General features: G+C 35.3%; 1 protein-coding gene across 1 annotated transcript in view; it reads left to right on the forward strand.

Moving 5' to 3' along the window:
- The first annotated feature begins 597 nt into the window (after window positions 1-597).
- LOC118192925 (ATP-binding cassette sub-family G member 5) overlaps window positions 598-17984 on the forward strand; it is a 90945-nt gene continuing 73558 nt past the window's right edge. Inside the window, exons 1-2 of the mRNA XM_035363936.2 lie at window positions 598-884; window positions 9693-9756. Coding sequence (XP_035219827.1) covers window positions 9723-9756 — 34 coding nt within the window. The 5' untranslated portion in view covers window positions 598-884; window positions 9693-9722. The remainder of the gene's footprint in view (window positions 885-9692; window positions 9757-17984) is intronic.

The raw sequence follows: 17984 nt of genomic DNA on the forward strand, positions 1-17984 counted from the left end.
TCAGTTAAAGGAAAATTCCGCCAAAAAGTTAAAGGGCAGTAAGTTTTGTTTTACTAGAAAGTAGTTTCTGATACAATTTATATGTTAAAAGTAATAAATATTCTTTATTTATAATTACTATTAATTTAAGAATAGTATTCTTAAATCAATAATTCTTAGAAGTATTACATATCAAACAATTGACAAAATTCAACCAAGAAGCAAAGGAGAGTATGGATTTTTTTTAATTAAAAAGTATTTTTTAACTTTGATTTTTTTTTAACTTTTAAAATGATTTAATCATTTTCCCTCACCCATCGTTTTACCGTCCATCCCACTGAGATGAGATTTAACTGTTATTTTGGAATCCATTAAAATCTCTACAATAGCGATAGAGTCACGTTTCTAGTAACCCGATTTGAGGCACAGCTAACAATATGGAAAAAAAAAAAAAAAAAAAAAAAAAAAAAAAAAAAACAGAATCACTGAGATTTCTCCTCGGAACAGGAACCGAAAACCGGTTTTTCGTCGTGCATTCCGATGCGGTAAATACAAACTGTTTCCCCGTCTCTTTTTTACGAAGGACAGGTTTCGGCGACGCTTGATTTTACTCGCAACTTCGTTTAGCCAATAGGGTGAGAGATCAAACCAGAATCTACACGTACGCTTCTGTTGTGGATCGACTGACGTGTGTAGTTTGAAATGTCTCTTTAATCGCTGTTCTATGCTGGTCGGTGTGGTGTTTTAATAAAATAAATACTGAATTCTAATGCGAATATTTATGCTGTGACAATTATTCAGTTCCTCATGTTAGCAACATCGTGAAGGATACTTTTTTTTTTCGCCTTTATTTTGACTATTTTCTGGACGAGATAAATGCTTGCTTTGGCGTTTTAGTTCCGTAGGTAAGGCAATTTTGTTTTAAAATTTGTTCTGTAGGTAGTAGTATTGTTAAACATGTAGAAGAGAAAGATGTATGCAATTTAAAAATGTGTTTGTTTATTCTATAGTGTTAAAGTGCTCATTACGATTTTGTTTATAAATTTGATAAAACATTTTCTGTACAATATACAATAATATAATGGTATTTCCAAAACAATATTTTAAAGAAAATGTCCGTTGCAATCTGTTTGCATGTAAATGCCGAATCTGCATAATATGTAAATAGATGCTGGTCAGTAAACGCATGAAGTCTGTCGAGATGATTTAAACGAAAAACGAAACATTCAGAGTGGTGGACAGAAAACTTACTGTTTACCACAATTTTAGAATTCTTTGAAATTCGATTGTAAATTCTGAACCAGAAGCGGAATTTCGAAAAACCAGAATTTTGGAAAAAGAAACCTTTTTGGATTTTACTTAATTGCTTAAAATTTTGTATTAATATAAACGCGCTTTAAATAATATTCGTCATAAGATTATAAATGAGGTGTCAAGAATTAATTGTGAAATTTATTGCATATATTCCACTAATTAATATATCAAAATGATATCACTCAGAGTGTTTTAAATTGTTTAAGAATCTTATCAAAATACCATAAATCAATGTACCAACATAAATATAAGTTTTATTTACACTAGAGCCGTGGTTCTGAACCTTTTGACTAACGCGTACCATCTAAACAAAAACTGAAAACTTTTAGTACCACCACTACAAATTACTACTACAACCACCACTCTCGAACAAAGCTCAGATCGCATAAATTTACGAGTGTTAGAGAAAAACTTCAGTCAGGATGTTGGGTTAATTTTTAAATTTAATAGTTATAAATACTTTGCTTGCTGCCTAGAGCGATGTATAAATGAATTTTTTAACGCGTTACTTTCAAGATATTCATTCATGAAATCATTCTGCTAATTTCCAGATGTTCCTGTTTGTAAACTTTTAAAACTTGATAATTGTTTTAGTACCCTCAATTTAAGTGATTTCATTTCTACAGAATAATCTCTGCCAAGCACAATTCTATCACTTCTTATTTATTTTCGATTTATTGAATAAAAGGTAAAGGGCTGTCTGCATATAAGCATTCTGTACCGCACCACGCGCATAGGGAAAATACATTCTCGGGACTGGGTTTAGGGGCGAGAGTACACCTCTATACCATTTGTTTACATTTTGGTAGCAGTATCGAAAAGATTATTACTGTTAATGACGCGCGCTGTATTTTTGGTGCCATGAGATTTCACATCGTACGGCACATAGTATGATGAATTAAATTAAAAAATTGTAATGAATTTTTTCCCTAGAGAGAAAAAGTATCATTTCTTCTAGTGTGCTAAATCCGTGAATGTGTATTAGTATTCGATGCAGAAATTTTTAATAAATGTATTCTTAATTTAAAACTGTTCATAGTAAAGGTGTGGGGATTATTATCTAATTCATTATTTCATGTTCATTATATATCCATTCTCTGCAGATGCAATCTCCGAAAATATGGGTCAGTTGTCGCAGATTGCAAAAATATTGTGAGTTAACATAATACATAGTTCACTATATTTGTAATTAGTCAGGATAAGTAAAATTTATTTTTGAAGTTAGACTACTATAGATTTGTATTAGAGAAATAAAGATACGTATGTTTAAATTGAATAATATTAGTTTATGAATATTGCCCATTTTTAATGTGTAATATCTTTCGTACCTTTCTGTAAAAATTGTGTTTATCAGAAAAGGAAGTTCCATTCCTTATACACGTGTATTAAATTCAGCGACTATACTGAATGCACTTTCTTCTTTAATTTAAGGGAACAGAATACTAGAAATGGGAAAGACATGGATACTAACATGGAAATAATATATGCATTTGCAAAGGAAATATTTTCTGCAATGTGAAAGGAAACAAACGTAACAAAATTGCAATAATAATATACTTACGAGCACACACTGCTCGTAAGTATATTATTGCTTTACAGTTGGGTCGAAATCGTTGGGTAATCCAGTGTGTTTTAGTTTTTGTGCTAAATTCTAGAACTTGCTATTTATACAATCTAAGTGCTTAAGTGTGCGTCTGGTATTAACAGCATCTTTAAAAGGATTTTATAATTTTATTATTCCATAAAACAGGAAGCCATCTGCAGAACGCTGTAAGTCTTTTCGTCTGGCATTATTGTTAAAAGAAAACAAAAGGTAATTTTTACATTTCCGTGTCACTCATGCGCGTCATTCAGCGAAAACAAAACCGTAAGAATCCCTCCTAAACGTCAATACGCCAAGAGAAAATGATGTCATAGGAAAGTATGTCCAGTCACAAGCATTACCTATGTGCGTGGCGCGGTACAGAATGCTTATATGCGAGCTGCCTTAAAAGTTTGTTACTATGGTGTGATATTTTGCAATGGATTTACGAGCGTTGCCTATTAGAGTTACTCTTTTAGCAGTGCTAGTTGGGGGGGGGGCGGGGGAACAGACATGAAAGAAATGATATTACGTTTTATTTGAATTGTAATATTAGTAAATAGTAATATATTACTTTTGCTGTATTAGGTATTGAATTAATTTCATTTAAATTTGTTTCTGTGTATTTTTATTTCATATGAAAGGAAAGCGACTGTGTAGAAGAGACATTCAGAATTATCGGATGAAATGTTATAATCAAATAATTAAAAATGGTTCATCAGCTAATTTTGGACGAACAGAAACACGGTGGTTTTCCTCGGACGAGGTGTTCAACTGAATCTGATCTTACATCTTTTTGATAACCGTCGAATCAGAATTTAACCGTTTGAGTCCGGCGCGCGCTTAACTTGTTGTATGCCAAAAATACGAGGCAACGCGATAGCGCTTCTCTTGTTTTGTATCGAGAATGCGAAGACGCTGCTGTTGGTTAGTATACATGAAACAAATATTATTGAAAATTGAAAAAAAAATTATTGAAATATTCAATTGGTTTCTCATCAGGAGGAGGAGCATGCCTTGTTCCATGTACTTCAGAAAAAGTATTCGATTCGTTCGAAAAAATTGTATCCACGGGTAAAAACTCATCAATAATATCGTCATCGGAGGTACCTGCAGTTACTTCATCATCATCATCACTGCTATCACTAATAACTCGTAATCTCTTAGAACGAATGATGATGTCACTTCCACTATCACTTTCAAGGTCATTACTATACTCTTCATTATCACTTCTCATACATAACATAGTCACTTTCAAATGAATCAGAACTTGACATGGGTTATTTCGTAATTATTAGTATAACACTTGGTAAAAAAATGAAAACAATTTCCAATTCCTATAAAACAACTGCTACTGATATCACTACAACTGGCTCTCAATAATTGCGTAAAGTATACTAACCAAAAGCAGCATCATCGCATTCTCGATACAAAACAAGAGAAGCGCTATCGTGCTGCGCCGTATTTTTGGCATACTACAAGTGAAGCGCGATAGCGCTTCGCCGGACTCAAACGGTTAAGCGTATTTCTTTAATATGTACTTTTATGTATTTCTATTGTTTTCGGGATTTCTTCTGGTTTAAAAACACGGAGTTGATGGGGGTTTTTTTTTTACATTTTTTGTTGGGAGTTTTAGGGATTTTACTGGTTTAAATTTAATTTCTTTTTATGCCTTTGTGGTTTTAGTTCTAAACTTCTTAGTATTTTGTTTGTAACTGATTAATTTTTCAGCAGCATATTACACGGGAATAATATTGAAATAAATTTTGGCGATAATGTTTATAAACATTTTAATGCAATTAAAAATAAATATAACTCCTATTAAATGGTGCATATCTGGCCAATATATATTTCAAATATCAGAAAGATAAGAATCAGTGTGCAAGTTAAATTTCTAAGTTAAAATGCAGGTATAATAGACTTATTTCTTTAAATTATTTATTTCTTATATTCTTTAAAAATTAATCCCCGAGAACCGAAAACCTCAAAAGCTTATATGTGAGCTCACGTATTCAAAAAGGCAAAGCTGAGCCCACCCGGCCAGTGCCCGACCGGTTACGACTGCTAAACAGTGGTAGTTCGACCCTGGTTCAAATTCCGGCGAGTGTGCTGGTTGCATAGGCGCTTTCACATTTATGCAGTAGTTTGCGTAGTTTTTTCCATGTGTAATGTGAATGAAAGTAATTTTATCTTGGGAAGAACTTTCAAGAAGGCATCCTTCCTATTAGGCAGATAGCCGCCCCCCCCCAAGTGCTTTTCCAAAATCAAATAAACCAAACTAAATCGAAATCGCAGAGCCAAACACGGCACTATTCTGTTATTGGAAGCATATTCACAAATGTCTGCGCGTGTGGATTTATACATACATTCATGCTTACATGCACACATGAACACATACGTGCATTTCTGGATCCTATTCTCTGATAACAGAATAGCGCTCCAAACAGCACGGGGAGCAAAAATTTGTGATTTAGTTCATCACCATTTATTTAAACGCAACGCAAAAATAATACATTTATTTAATAACGAAAATATCCCCCCCATTGGCGGTTTCTAGCCGTTTCTAGCCGTATTAAATAAATTATTTTGTATTATCACTTTGTATTTGGCATGTTCAAATAACAATAACCTTTGTATTACTGATTATTTGAACACGCCACTTGGAATGTCTTCACGGAGGAATTTCTGAGAAAAAAATGGCTTGTATTCGTCTCATTCAAGGCCTTTGTCATTTGCGTATGAAGTTGTATATAAGATTACAAGGAAAGTGAAGCGAATGGCGAACAGAATAATAGTTTTAAATTTTTTTAAAATTTTATAGTTTTTAAAATGTCAAACTTCCATTTTAAAGCCCTCGGCAATGTCGTATTATTACACATTAGTCATCATTCAATCATTATCAGTCACCTAAAAAAACATTATTCTAGTAAAGCTTGAATTCATGTGAAGTTTGAAAGAGTAACTATTGATGTAATTTTCTGTTAAAGCCATACAATACATTTTCGGCGTTCCTTTCTTTCCCACACCTTTAGTTCAATACCATATGAAACGGAACGATCAAGAATAAGAAAAAAATTTTCTTTAATTCACGACAGAATCCTCCAAAAAAAAAAAAAAAAAAAAAAAAATATGGGGAGGGGAGAGAACACGGCCTACTTTTCCCCCCTCCTTTTTGTGAATAAGCTTTCGTCGCTTTCCACAATTTGGCTACTGCCCTTGATTTTAACGTTAGATGAAATAACAAAGAATTGACACATATCTCTGTAATGTAATTATTCCAGTCAGCTGTTGGAATCCACCAGCGGCGGAGCGGTAAAGTCGTTGAACACTGGGAGTTCAGTCCGATGTTCGAACCAGGTGAACAGGCTTGTCTGCTTGGGCTTTTTCGTGGTTTTTCCTAAGTGTAACTTGTATACGAGCCCAGTTTCCCTTAGAATTTCTCCATGAAGGAATTTCTTCAGTTAGGAAGATAGCCCTAGTGTGCTTTGCCGTAACCAAATAAATCAAATCAATCAACTTTTGTGCTATGATTCGTTTAAAGCAAGCTTCGATTTGCAAAATTGAATAGACAACTTCTGATATAATACATAACTGAAATTGTTTGGCATTAGTGAATGGAATGCATGATCCAACACTTCGTGTTCAGAATACCATTTCTTCCTGGCATGAACGAATGCTACGTAGCCATTTCGCCTGCGAGTCGCGTTTTAGTTTCATGAAGTATTTATTCCAATGCAATCCGTCTTTGTAAAGAATATCTTTTCCTTGAAGAAAAAAAAAAAAAAAAAAAAAAAAACACGGTAGCTACTTGTTCACTTGTTGGCAAATCCATTGCCGTTAAGAAAAAAAGATTAAAAATGATTTGATGAAAACCGTGGCTGCGCGGGCGACATTTATAAAAGCAGTTACAACCAAGAAACTGGCGACACCTGGAACATCCTCCCCCCAAATAAAAATACAGCAGAACAAACAAACAAACAAACAAACAAAAAAAAAAAAAAAAAAAAAAAAAAAACAGTACCCAGGCTTTGATGGGACCCTATGGAAAAGCCATGATCATCAAGTTCAAAATTTGCTGAAAAGCCTGCCATCAAGTTTAAACCTCATGCGGGCAATATTTTATTGGATATAAATGAATTACGCGAATAAAATGCTAACGGACTGCAGCTGTAACCTAGACTGTAAAAGAATCAGGAGATCTGTATTTAACCGGGTGACGTTGCAATATATCTTGAGTCATCATGGAGCTCTTAGCAACGACAACTCTTCAACAATGACAGATTTCATTGTAATGTTGGTTATCGCCCTATCCTCCACGGGTCATTTAGAATTTGTTCTTTCATTCTGCCAAGTTAAATAACGGCGGTAAAATAAAACTGAAGACAGTATTTAGACTTTCTAAGGTAACAGACAAAAAACAAATAAAGAACACTTTTTGAGGAAAAGGATGTAGTCTCGAATTATCCAAGGTCTAGTGCTGCTGCCCATTTTAGATTTTTAACGGATCATCACTGTTTGCCAGTTCATCTCTATCGGATGGGCTTGGATGGTTCTTTTTTTTTTTTTTTTTTTTTTTTTTTTTTTTTTGTCGAGTGACTTGTGTACCAAATCGTTTTCAAATTTGGATGCGTGTATTGCATTTGTGATTGTGATGAACTTGCACAAGTACTGGAAGGCTCGACACCACATGGCGTCGCGTCATAGTCTTAGCATTTGCCAGCAATACGTGTTCTGAATTTTATGATACGATTTTTAGCTGCAAACTTCTTTATCGAAATTTAAAGTACTGTAAATTCTTTTATTTACTTCATCAAATAGTACATTTATATCCAAAGTTAATAACATATTTAAAAGTCAAAGATTTTTAACCGAAAATGGCACCCCTTTTTAAACATCTCGAAGATATGTTTACTGTTTTCAATAAATGAAATTTTTGCGCCCTAACAAAATAACATTTTTAACTACATGAGAGAAAAACTGAGGTATGTAGGAAAAATGACAATTATTCCTACATGTAGGAAATATTCTTTGCAAGACTCGTTCGTTCTCAAGCAGTTTAGCGAAATAAATGCAGAGCTACGTTTTGAATAAACGTTTTCTTTTTTTAAATAAGTCTCAGCGTGACGTTGATTTATAAAGAAACAATGTGGCAGTATTTTTGTATTCCATTTGGCTGTCTCACTTTGAACAACTTGTTTTCAATAAAAGGATTTTATTCTGCATCTTCAGTTTCTTGGTAGGAAGGCGTAAACAACTATTTGGCTTAAAACTTTGTTTGTGTGTGTGTGTGTGTGTGTGAAAATTTATAAAGTTAATTAACCAAGATCAGATTCGAGGTATTGTTAGATTGTAATCTGAAGTTGTTAGTTTGCAATTTCTTTCTGTGTGCAAGAAGTTAGTGTATACGAAAACACTAATTCATACAAAATTTTGCTGTAACGTCACCTGATGCCTAAGAGCCTTCTGTACCTAATGAAACATTAAGATACTTAGCTATAGAAAGCATGAACCTAGACAATAAAACTTACAATATTAACTTTACTAAATTTTCTGCGTTGGATAATCATGAAATTCCATATTTATTTTAAGATAATGACGGTCTGCTGTATTCGGTTGTTGAATAACAATCGTTTTACGGGACTCGGTACGTCGAAGCTTGACGTTTTACAGAAAATACCGTTTATAAGTTATGAGTTTCGTTTCAACTTTCATATTTTGAATACATTTTAATAATTAAGGCATCATTTAAGTAATCACTAAACCCTATACCATAATGAAAATTGGTATTTACGTTTTATCGCAACTACCTTAGTAGAAATCGCCAAAGCTTCAGAAGGCATCACACTCTGGTAACTACGCGCATAACAATTATTTAAGCAACCATGGGCGTCGTAAATAGCCAGTTTCCAATGTCGCCATTCTCGTATGCCTTCTTTTTTATTGTATTTCGATTTCCAATGGTTTTTTATAGAAATTATCGTTATATTTTGTCTTAAATTCGATTTTTAGATTTGTCCTTGCAGGACTGTTCTTTAATACAAGAGAGGTGAAATTTCTGCAGGAATACATTATTTTATAGCAAAATCGCTGAAAGAACAATGCATCGAATTCTTTCTCAAAAGGGGCCCACCCAGCGGCAGATCGGTAAAGTCGTTGAACATTGGTAGTTCGGTCCATGGTTCGAATTCCGCAAAAGGGCACCCCTTTTTAAACATCTCGAAGATGGCACCCCTTTTTAAACATCATTCATTTATTGGCCGTTTCCGTGGTTTTCCCCACGTGTAACGTGTATACGAGCCAGTTTCCCACGAAGGCATCCCTTCCCTTAGGCAGATAGCCTTCGAAGCCTTGACATGATCACATAAACCAAAACTCTCTCAAAGGGATCGCACGAAATTCCCATCATAACAAAATCAAAAACCCCTTTTATAACTAGGTTTACTGATCGTCTTCTGGAATGAATATATAGTTGAAATTGAGAATATGTAGTTTGGAAATAAGGCATAATTTTTAAGAATAACAGTAATTGTACATTTTTATCCATAAAATCCGGCAAACTGAACCAAGAAAGGTTGCGGTAAAGCTCAAAACTAGCGTGAGACTTATAATTAAGCATCTATCATGAGTGAGTACAAACCTTTTACAGCGAAAACCGGACGAATTTATGGCTAATTTTTATATATGATTTGATGCGTCTTCCGTGACGTAGTGTTAAATTACTGAGATTTGATTAAAATAATGTTAAAAAAATTAAATTTCATACAAAATATATGAAATATTTAAGCACACCTTTTCAATTCAGTTCTTGACTTTTTAGGTGTAAAACTGAGTTGTGTAGTCTGCCACCATGAAGGATCTGAAAGCAGTTCCTGACCCAATGGGTAAGTGGATAATTCTTTCTTAATCTATGACTTTTTTAATTGACTTTGATCCACAGCTTTGGTTTTATTAACTTTCATTTGATTTTATAAGGAAACATGAATACCAAAACAATTATGCTTCAGATGTAACAATACGTAGACAAGTAATTATTCTTGATGGTTTTCTTGTGACATTCTACAAAATGCAAAATCGATATAACAGACTGAAAGATTAAAATATTCGCATACAGAAATAAAAATATGGTACTCTTCTGTTATCGGGACCAGATTAAGAAATTTATGCATGTATGCACGTGTGTATCTATGTAGGAGCGTATAAATATGTGCGTGTATACACACATACATACATATGCATGCATACATGAATACATCCATCCATACGTACATACATTTACGAATCCGGTTTCGATAACAGAAAAGTACCTAAAATCTAGGCATAGACCCATCTCGGACTTCTTTCTCAGTATGAGGTAGATAAAACGATATTTACAAGAATCGTTTGGAATTCCGATTGCACATAACGATCGCAGAATAAAGCCAGTAATACAAAAAATTCCCTTAACTTTGTAAGAGAATTTTTTAATGGAAACCGCTTACTTTGAAACTCTTGCTATCCTGAACAGAGCAAGAAAGTGAAAGGGACTGTAAAAAAGTTTGCGTTTTCAGTCTAAAGATCGGAAATAACATTTTGTGTATTTTTCATTTCCATAGTAGGAATGAAGGTATAGTTTAAAAAAAATTACGCAATGAAAGTAAAATTTTTTTACTCTCAGATTTTTATTATCAGCTGCATTCTAGATATTGATTCCAATGCAATTTTTTTTTTTGAAAATTAATTTCTTCTTAATATATTATACAATTTGCACTTCTTTTTAAGTCACGAATTCAAACTTTATGTGAATATTTTTATTTGTTTGGAACCAAAAGCTGAGTGGTTAAAGCCACGAAGCACTGGTAATTCATCCTGGACTTTGTTCTTGGTGGGGATGAATCGGGTTGGTTATATGAAGTTTTGGGGTTTATCTCATGTGTAACATAAACTAGTTTTTCCGAGATATAATCTCCACGAAGGGCTGCGCAGCCAGTATAGTGGTTATTGGACCCTGACTACCGTAGCGATGGGCACGGGTTCGAGTCCCGGAGAAGTTATGGTTGTAACTGTCTTTTCGTAGGACGCTACGGTGTAGTGGCCCAAACCTAATGGCTATTAAATAAAGCACCCGGCCATTAAAAACAATTCTTCACGAAGGCGTACGTTCCCTTAAGCAAATCGTCCTTGGCATGATCAGTAACTAACCATCCAATGAAAACAAGCAATATAAAAAAAAAATATTTTGAAGTTAATTCCTACTTAGGTCAACAAAGAAAAATTTTATTTTAGTTACTTTTTATTAACATTTTTTCGTGGAAGGAACCTTTCCAGTGAGTTTGGAGCAGTCCAGTTTTTCAGTTAATATTCTATCTAAAGATTTCACACGACTGAAGGCGACATATGCTTGACCTGCTGCGAAGGGTTTTCGTCTCCTTTTCAACCACTTTTTTTTTAAAGTTTTCCATAATTGATTACTGCATAATCTACTTTTGTTTCATTTGACAGAAACGAAAGTACATTACAAAGTTTCATTACAAAGTCTGTAATCCGGACCTCAAAGCCACAAACTTTACGCATGCGCGCAGAGAATGCGCATTCATTACACATGAGCATAGAAAATGCGCATACATCACGCATGCGCGCGTTGAAAGAAATGTTTAATAAAGTAAACAAATAAATATTAAGCTTTTTTTTTTTTTTTTTTTTTTTTTTTGTAAAGTTTGATACCCTTTAGATCATAATTGCTCTTTATTTCATAAATTTCGATTTCATATTTATAATTGTATAATTTCTGCATGGCATCTTACCAGATTTAAATTAATGATCTATAATCCGGAAAAAACCCCTAATCGGAAATCGCCGAAGTCCCGACGAGTCCGGATTACGGACTTTGTACTCTATAATTCTTTCTCTAATCGTTGCTTGCATTATGTGGTGGTTTCCTTTCGCATTCTCCGTTTGTGAAGCAAGGAACATTTTAAAGGGTTATATTTTAAACGTATATTATCACGTTAACATAGAAATATGGGGAGAATTTTCGCTACATTAATGGGATATTACATCCGCTTCATCCAATTCTATAAAACTACAACTCTTTAATTCCATACACTTTAAAAATCTTTAGAACTCTTGTCTTACTGTTGCCACTTATTTTTGTTAAATATTACAATCCCATTTATCACAGTCATGTACTATTATTTATAAGTTGTTATAAAATTAATTTTTGCAACACGTGAGAATTCCTGGTTATTATTTGTAAGTCTTATGATATATTTAATAAAAACAGCATATCTTTAGTTCCGATAAACAGGAATAAATAAGTAGAAATTGACTTTAATATGTGGGAAAATTGTATTAACATCATCCACTACAAGTTTAAAAAAAAATGGATTAGAACTTGAGTGGATGAATAAAAAGTATTATATTGACGAGTGAAAATTTGAATAAGATATAGAGAGAGTGTGAGCTAATAGTAGGAATTTAATAAAAGAAGTTGGTTTAATTATAGGCAATTGTAGATTGCAGCGCTTCTTATCAGATCGTTGCATTTATAGTGATTTTCAAGTTAATAACTGTTAGATTTTCAGTTACGGATGCGAAAAAAAATTCATTGACTTACATGATATTTTTAATAGTTTGCTTTTCATCAGTAAGCATTATTTTTTTACAAATCAATCTTCCAGTAGCTAGAGTAGATAAGATAGTCGAGTACTGATAATTCGATTCTGCTGAGAATTGGCTGCATGAGGTTTTTTTGTGATTTGCCCTGATTTTAACGAGCTCTGTACAAAGATTATTTTAATGGTTGTCGAGTGAATCTTCATAGTATAATCGGGCATATTTCAGCATTTAGAAGAAACTGGGTTTTATTACTCATCCTTATCATGGCATGCACCACTATGCCTCATCATGTCATGCATATCATGCTTTACATCTCCTTATGCCAGTACCCCTATTCATTTTTTGGTATATCTTAATTGGTTTTTATGTTTTTACTTTGGTTCAATTGTTTTATAATATTCATGTATTCTCATCATTTCATAACATTCATCTATTGTGCCGTTATATCATTTTGGTTTTAGAATTCCCTACATTATTATGCAATATGATGCAGCTTCACAAATATGTATGGCGCATCATAACCTTCTAGGTTATGCGCTAGTAAATTTACTACACTCTTACCACATTTTTTGCGATTTCTCCATGTGTAACTGGAATCCGGCACATAAGCATCCCTTTCTTTTAACAAATAATTCTCTAGTGCTTTATTATAATGAACTAAATATTTTGCATATCATGACAATAAAACAAAATTCAGTGAGGTACATTCACAGTGCAACCCAACTATGCTAAACAAAAAACAGGAATGTCGAAAAAATGTTAAGAAGATTGTGAAACACTTATTGTCATCATTCAGTCCTAGATAGCAACTACAACGTTAAATATTCTCATATATCAGGTAGCTTGGTTTTATTCCTTCTATTTATTACAAATTTATTCAAGAGGCTGGAAATTAATTAGGTTTACGTTTGATGTAATTGTGGTAAACGCCTCAAGGGCTATCTGCCTAAGTGGATGGATGCCTTCGTGGAGGATTTTCTAAAAACACTAGCTCATATACACGTTACATACGGGGAAAACCACGAAACCGCCCACGCAGCCAGCCCGTTCACAGACCTCTGACCGAACTACCAGTGTTCAGCAACTTTACCGCTCGCCCGCTGGTGGGTCCAGAATTAATTAGGACTTAGTATGAAGGACAATTCAGATAAGTATTTTTTATTGACGAGGGAATTTCAACATAACGTAACAACTCAGTATGTCGAAAATGTCTCGAGCGCTAAAAGCCAAACAGCAAATAAATACTATTTAGGAAGAATTTTAACCCACGGTATATTATGTATTTATTAGCGGTAAATGCAAAAATAATTGTGAAATGCTGTCATTTCTCACCACTGAGGTTTATAACATTTACATTATCGAAACTCTGTTTTGAGGAAGCTACTATATAAATTACTAGAATATATTGCTGCACTGCCATCACAAAAAGTGTCCAAAGTGATCATTATAATTCCTTTTAAGATAGATGAAACCTTTTCACTTATAAACATTTTTTAGCTTATTTTGATTATATGCAGTAATGATGTGTGTCTGTCTAAATGAAGGGATGCCGTCATGGAAGACTCTACAACTGAAACTGGTTTGTATTGACGTTGCGCATGGGATTAAGGAGAACTGGAATCAAATGTGAATCAGAATTATTGCTGAAAGAATATGAACATTGCAGAAGTGGTTGAAAAAATGGGTACTGAGGTATTAATGCAATCGCCTTGGCGCAATCTGGCGATCTTTTACTGTTGAAAAGATTAAAAACAGCCATATAGGCTGCGTACTAATGATTTTTAACAATTTTTTTTTTAAAGATTTCCTTAATTGATTTGCATATTTTCTGTTATTGTAAGTCGGCAAATTTTTATCATATCAAGAGAAAACACACTTACTAATTTAATTACTAAATAAGGATTATATGGTACAAAAAACATTTTTTGCTAAATTGTTCTATAGATTTTTTTTCTTTGTTCTTCTCTCTGCGCACATAGCGATCGCTTTTAAAAAAAGAATCAGAAACTGCACAAACCTGGCATTTTGCACAACTTCGGCATTGTCAACAGGCTATTTATGAAATACATTTCATATAAAACGCGTACGAAAATGGCAATGTTGTTTGACTCAGTTTGTTATAAGTATGGTTGCATGAAGAATACGTATGCTCACGACTGCCAAAGTTTGGTACATTCTCGTAATTTGGCGACTTCTACTTTGATGTTTGCGATAATACGTAAGTGCCAAAAAGTTGTTTATAAGCTTGGTGTAGTATCTTCTGCACATCAGCTAGAATTAATTGCTTGATTTTCAGTTTTTAGCCGTGTAAAATACAGAGAAGAAAATATAGTTGCAAAACAGTTATACAAAAAATGCGTAGTTAACTTACGCATTTTTTGTATAACTGTTTTGCAATACTTTCTTTATAGACCAGAGAGAGGGGGGAAAATTATTTCGCCGTTTTCTTACTTGTTACCCCCCAAAGTCCTGCTATGCTGCCTAAACGTGGCGTGGGGGGGTGTCACTGGGCGGAACGGGCGAAGTACGTCGGGAGCATAGCTCCTGGTAGGGCCACCCTATGCGTGAAGGCCGTAACATGCCCAGCTAAAGCATAGCAGGTGAAGAACCCTCAGGGGATTGCAGTCTTGGTGATCGGGTGTCACACTCCCGGGGCCCCAGTGACCTTTCCTCCTCTTTCTTTCCTCTCCTCTTGTCTAGCTCTCTCTCCTATTTCTCTCCCTTGTGGTTTCCTCTACTGGAGGTTGGGGCACACTGTAAGATGCAGCTACTACTCTGGTTCCTGTTTCACCATGGTGAGAATACCGCCTATGCGTTTGCCGTGCATGGTGACCCGTAGGGTAGGAAAGGACGATCCTGGCTGTTGAGGGGCGAGGTACTGTCCCCAACACACTGCTTTGGCCTCTGCTTCTACATAAAACGGGATGCACTTAGCTGTCCCCGCTAGTGTCAATCGGCTGGTCACTTGTCCTATAGGTCAGTGGCTAGGGGATAAGCTCTCGGAAGTCTCCGCTTTCGGGAAAGCCGATTGTGGGGCTTCAGTTTGCGTATAGGCTCGGCTAGCCCTAACACAGGAATTTGTGTTCCCTTGTTGGGCTCCATGGTGGGTGGGGCGGTCGGGCCCGAAACTTTCTCTCTTTTCAATATGAAAACTTTAACTTCTTCTCCTAACTATATGAATACGAAAAATTCTGGAGCTGCTAAAAGAATTTGCACTTCGACCTTAGTTAGCACTAGCAAATGTCCAAAGCTTTTAGTTATTACTCGTTAGCTAGAAAATTTATCACCATTCTTCATCCATAAGCATATTGTGACCTCAGCAGGCGAGCCAAAACACATAAAAAAGCTCCGTTCAGGATCTCTGCTCATCGAGATTACATCTGATGCACAATCTTCCTCTCTCCTAAAAATGACCAAAATGGGGGAACATTCTATTACTGTATTCCCACATAAGTCTTTGAACACGTCAAGAGGTGTCATTTCGTAAATAGACTTGATATCAGTCTCTGAGGATGAACTTTCAAAAGAACTCGCCGAGCAAAATGTGTGTGGGGTCCGCCGAATAAAAGTCCGTAGAGACGGGCAACTCGTCAACACAAAACATCTTATTCTGACTTTTTCATCTCCAGAGGTACCGAAAGCCATTAAAGCAGGTTACCTGAATTGCCCCATCAGACCTTACGTGCCGAACCCACTGCGCTGCTTCAAGTGTCAACGGTTTGGCCATGCGAAGGCCGCATGCCGGGGGAACCTGGCATGTGCTCGCTGTTCTGCAGGTGGTCACGAAAGTCAGGAATGTGTAGCTGATCCAAAATGTGTAAACTGTCATGCCGATCATCCAGAATACTCACGAAACTGCCCTAAGTGGAAAGAAATACAGCATATTAAGACTACAAGAAAAATCTCTTATCCTGAAGCTAAGAAACTTTTTAGCACTGGTCAGTCAAAAGTAAATGCCTCCTATGCTCAAGCCACTAAATCCTATCGGTCAATAAGTACACAAACATCGTATAGCACACAGAAGAAGACACCTGAACCAAAAAACAAATGACAAAGAAAAAGTTTCTCCTTTACCTCCTCCCAAACAGACAATAGAAAGTCGAGAAATAAAAACACAAGAAACAGAGAGTTCGAAAAAGAAAATCAAAAGCTCAGAAAAGAGGTCAGAAAAAGAAGCTCAGAAAAAGGTCTGGGAGAGAGTCCGGAAAGCCGAAGCTCTATTGAAGGGGTCTTTTCAAACTTTATCGAATCTGAAATGGAAACAGATGAAGGCAGAGATCTCTCGAAAAATGTTCTACCTCATAAAACAAAGAAACAGCATCGAAGCAATAAACATTCCTAATGGCTACTCTCATTTCGTGGAAATGCCGGGGCTTCTATCAGGGTATTGATGGCATTAAGCAACTTATTAATAAATATCGACCTATTGGTATAGCGATACAAGAGACATTCCTCAAACCTGGTAATTTTGCAAAGCTGCGTAGATGCTCGATGATAAGAAAGGATAAGACTTTCAGTGAACGCGCAAGTGGTGGTGTCTGTCAACTTACCTCAATTAATTGCCCTCAATTAATTGCCTCAATTAAGTGCTCTCCCTTTTGGATACTCCTCTCCAAGCAGTTGCAGTACAGTTGAGCATTCGAACACTGACTACTGTTTGCAGTATTTACATCCCACCTAATGAGAACATAAATTTAAGAGATTTAGAGGATCTAATTGCCCAACTACCAGCTCCGTTTATTCTAGTCGGTGATTTCAATGGACACAATTCCTTGTGGGGTAGTAAAGAGACAAACTCACGAGGGAAGCAAATTGAACAGCTACTCCACGGCCACTGTCTCTGTATCCTCAACAACGCAGAAAGCACTTATTTTCATCAGCCAACAAGGACCTTCCATTCCATTGACCTTGCTATTGTTTCTCCACAGCTTTTGCCATTTTGTTTCTTTAATGTCGAGAATTATCTATATAATAGCGATCATTTTCCTATTATCATAAGCATTACAGGAAATAGGAGTGTTTTTATACCTAGAACACCACGCTTTCTGTTGGACAAAGCTGACTGGGACTCTTTCATACATTATGCTCTTTTCAATATGTATACCAAAAACGTCGATAAAACAGCCAAAATACCCAAAGCCCTGGTGGAATCCTGAATGCCAGGATGCCATCAGAAAACAAAGAAAAGCTTGGAGCATTTTTTGGCGATATCCTTCAGAATCAAATCTCATAATATTCAAAAGGGCTAAAGCAAAATCTCGGCAGGTGCGAAGGAAAAGTCAGAAGAATTCTTGGATCTCGTATGTATCTTCAATTAGCTCTTCAACTTCGAGTAAAAGGTCTGGGAGAGAGTCCGGAAAGTGTCCGGTATCTACAAAGAGCACACACTTTCTATTTTAAAGATAAGTAGTGAAGCAGTTACTAGTAGGGAAGGAATTGCCAACGCTATTGGAAAGAGTTTCTCAGCCGTCTCACAAAGTAGTAACTACCCTCTTGAATTTCTTTCCGCAAAAAA

This window comes from Stegodyphus dumicola, chromosome 2 (assembly GCF_044657685.1).
Source record: "Stegodyphus dumicola isolate Sdum_Otavi_A_Nest chromosome 2, ASM4465768v1".
Taxonomy (NCBI): Eukaryota; Metazoa; Arthropoda; class Arachnida; order Araneae; family Eresidae; genus Stegodyphus; species Stegodyphus dumicola.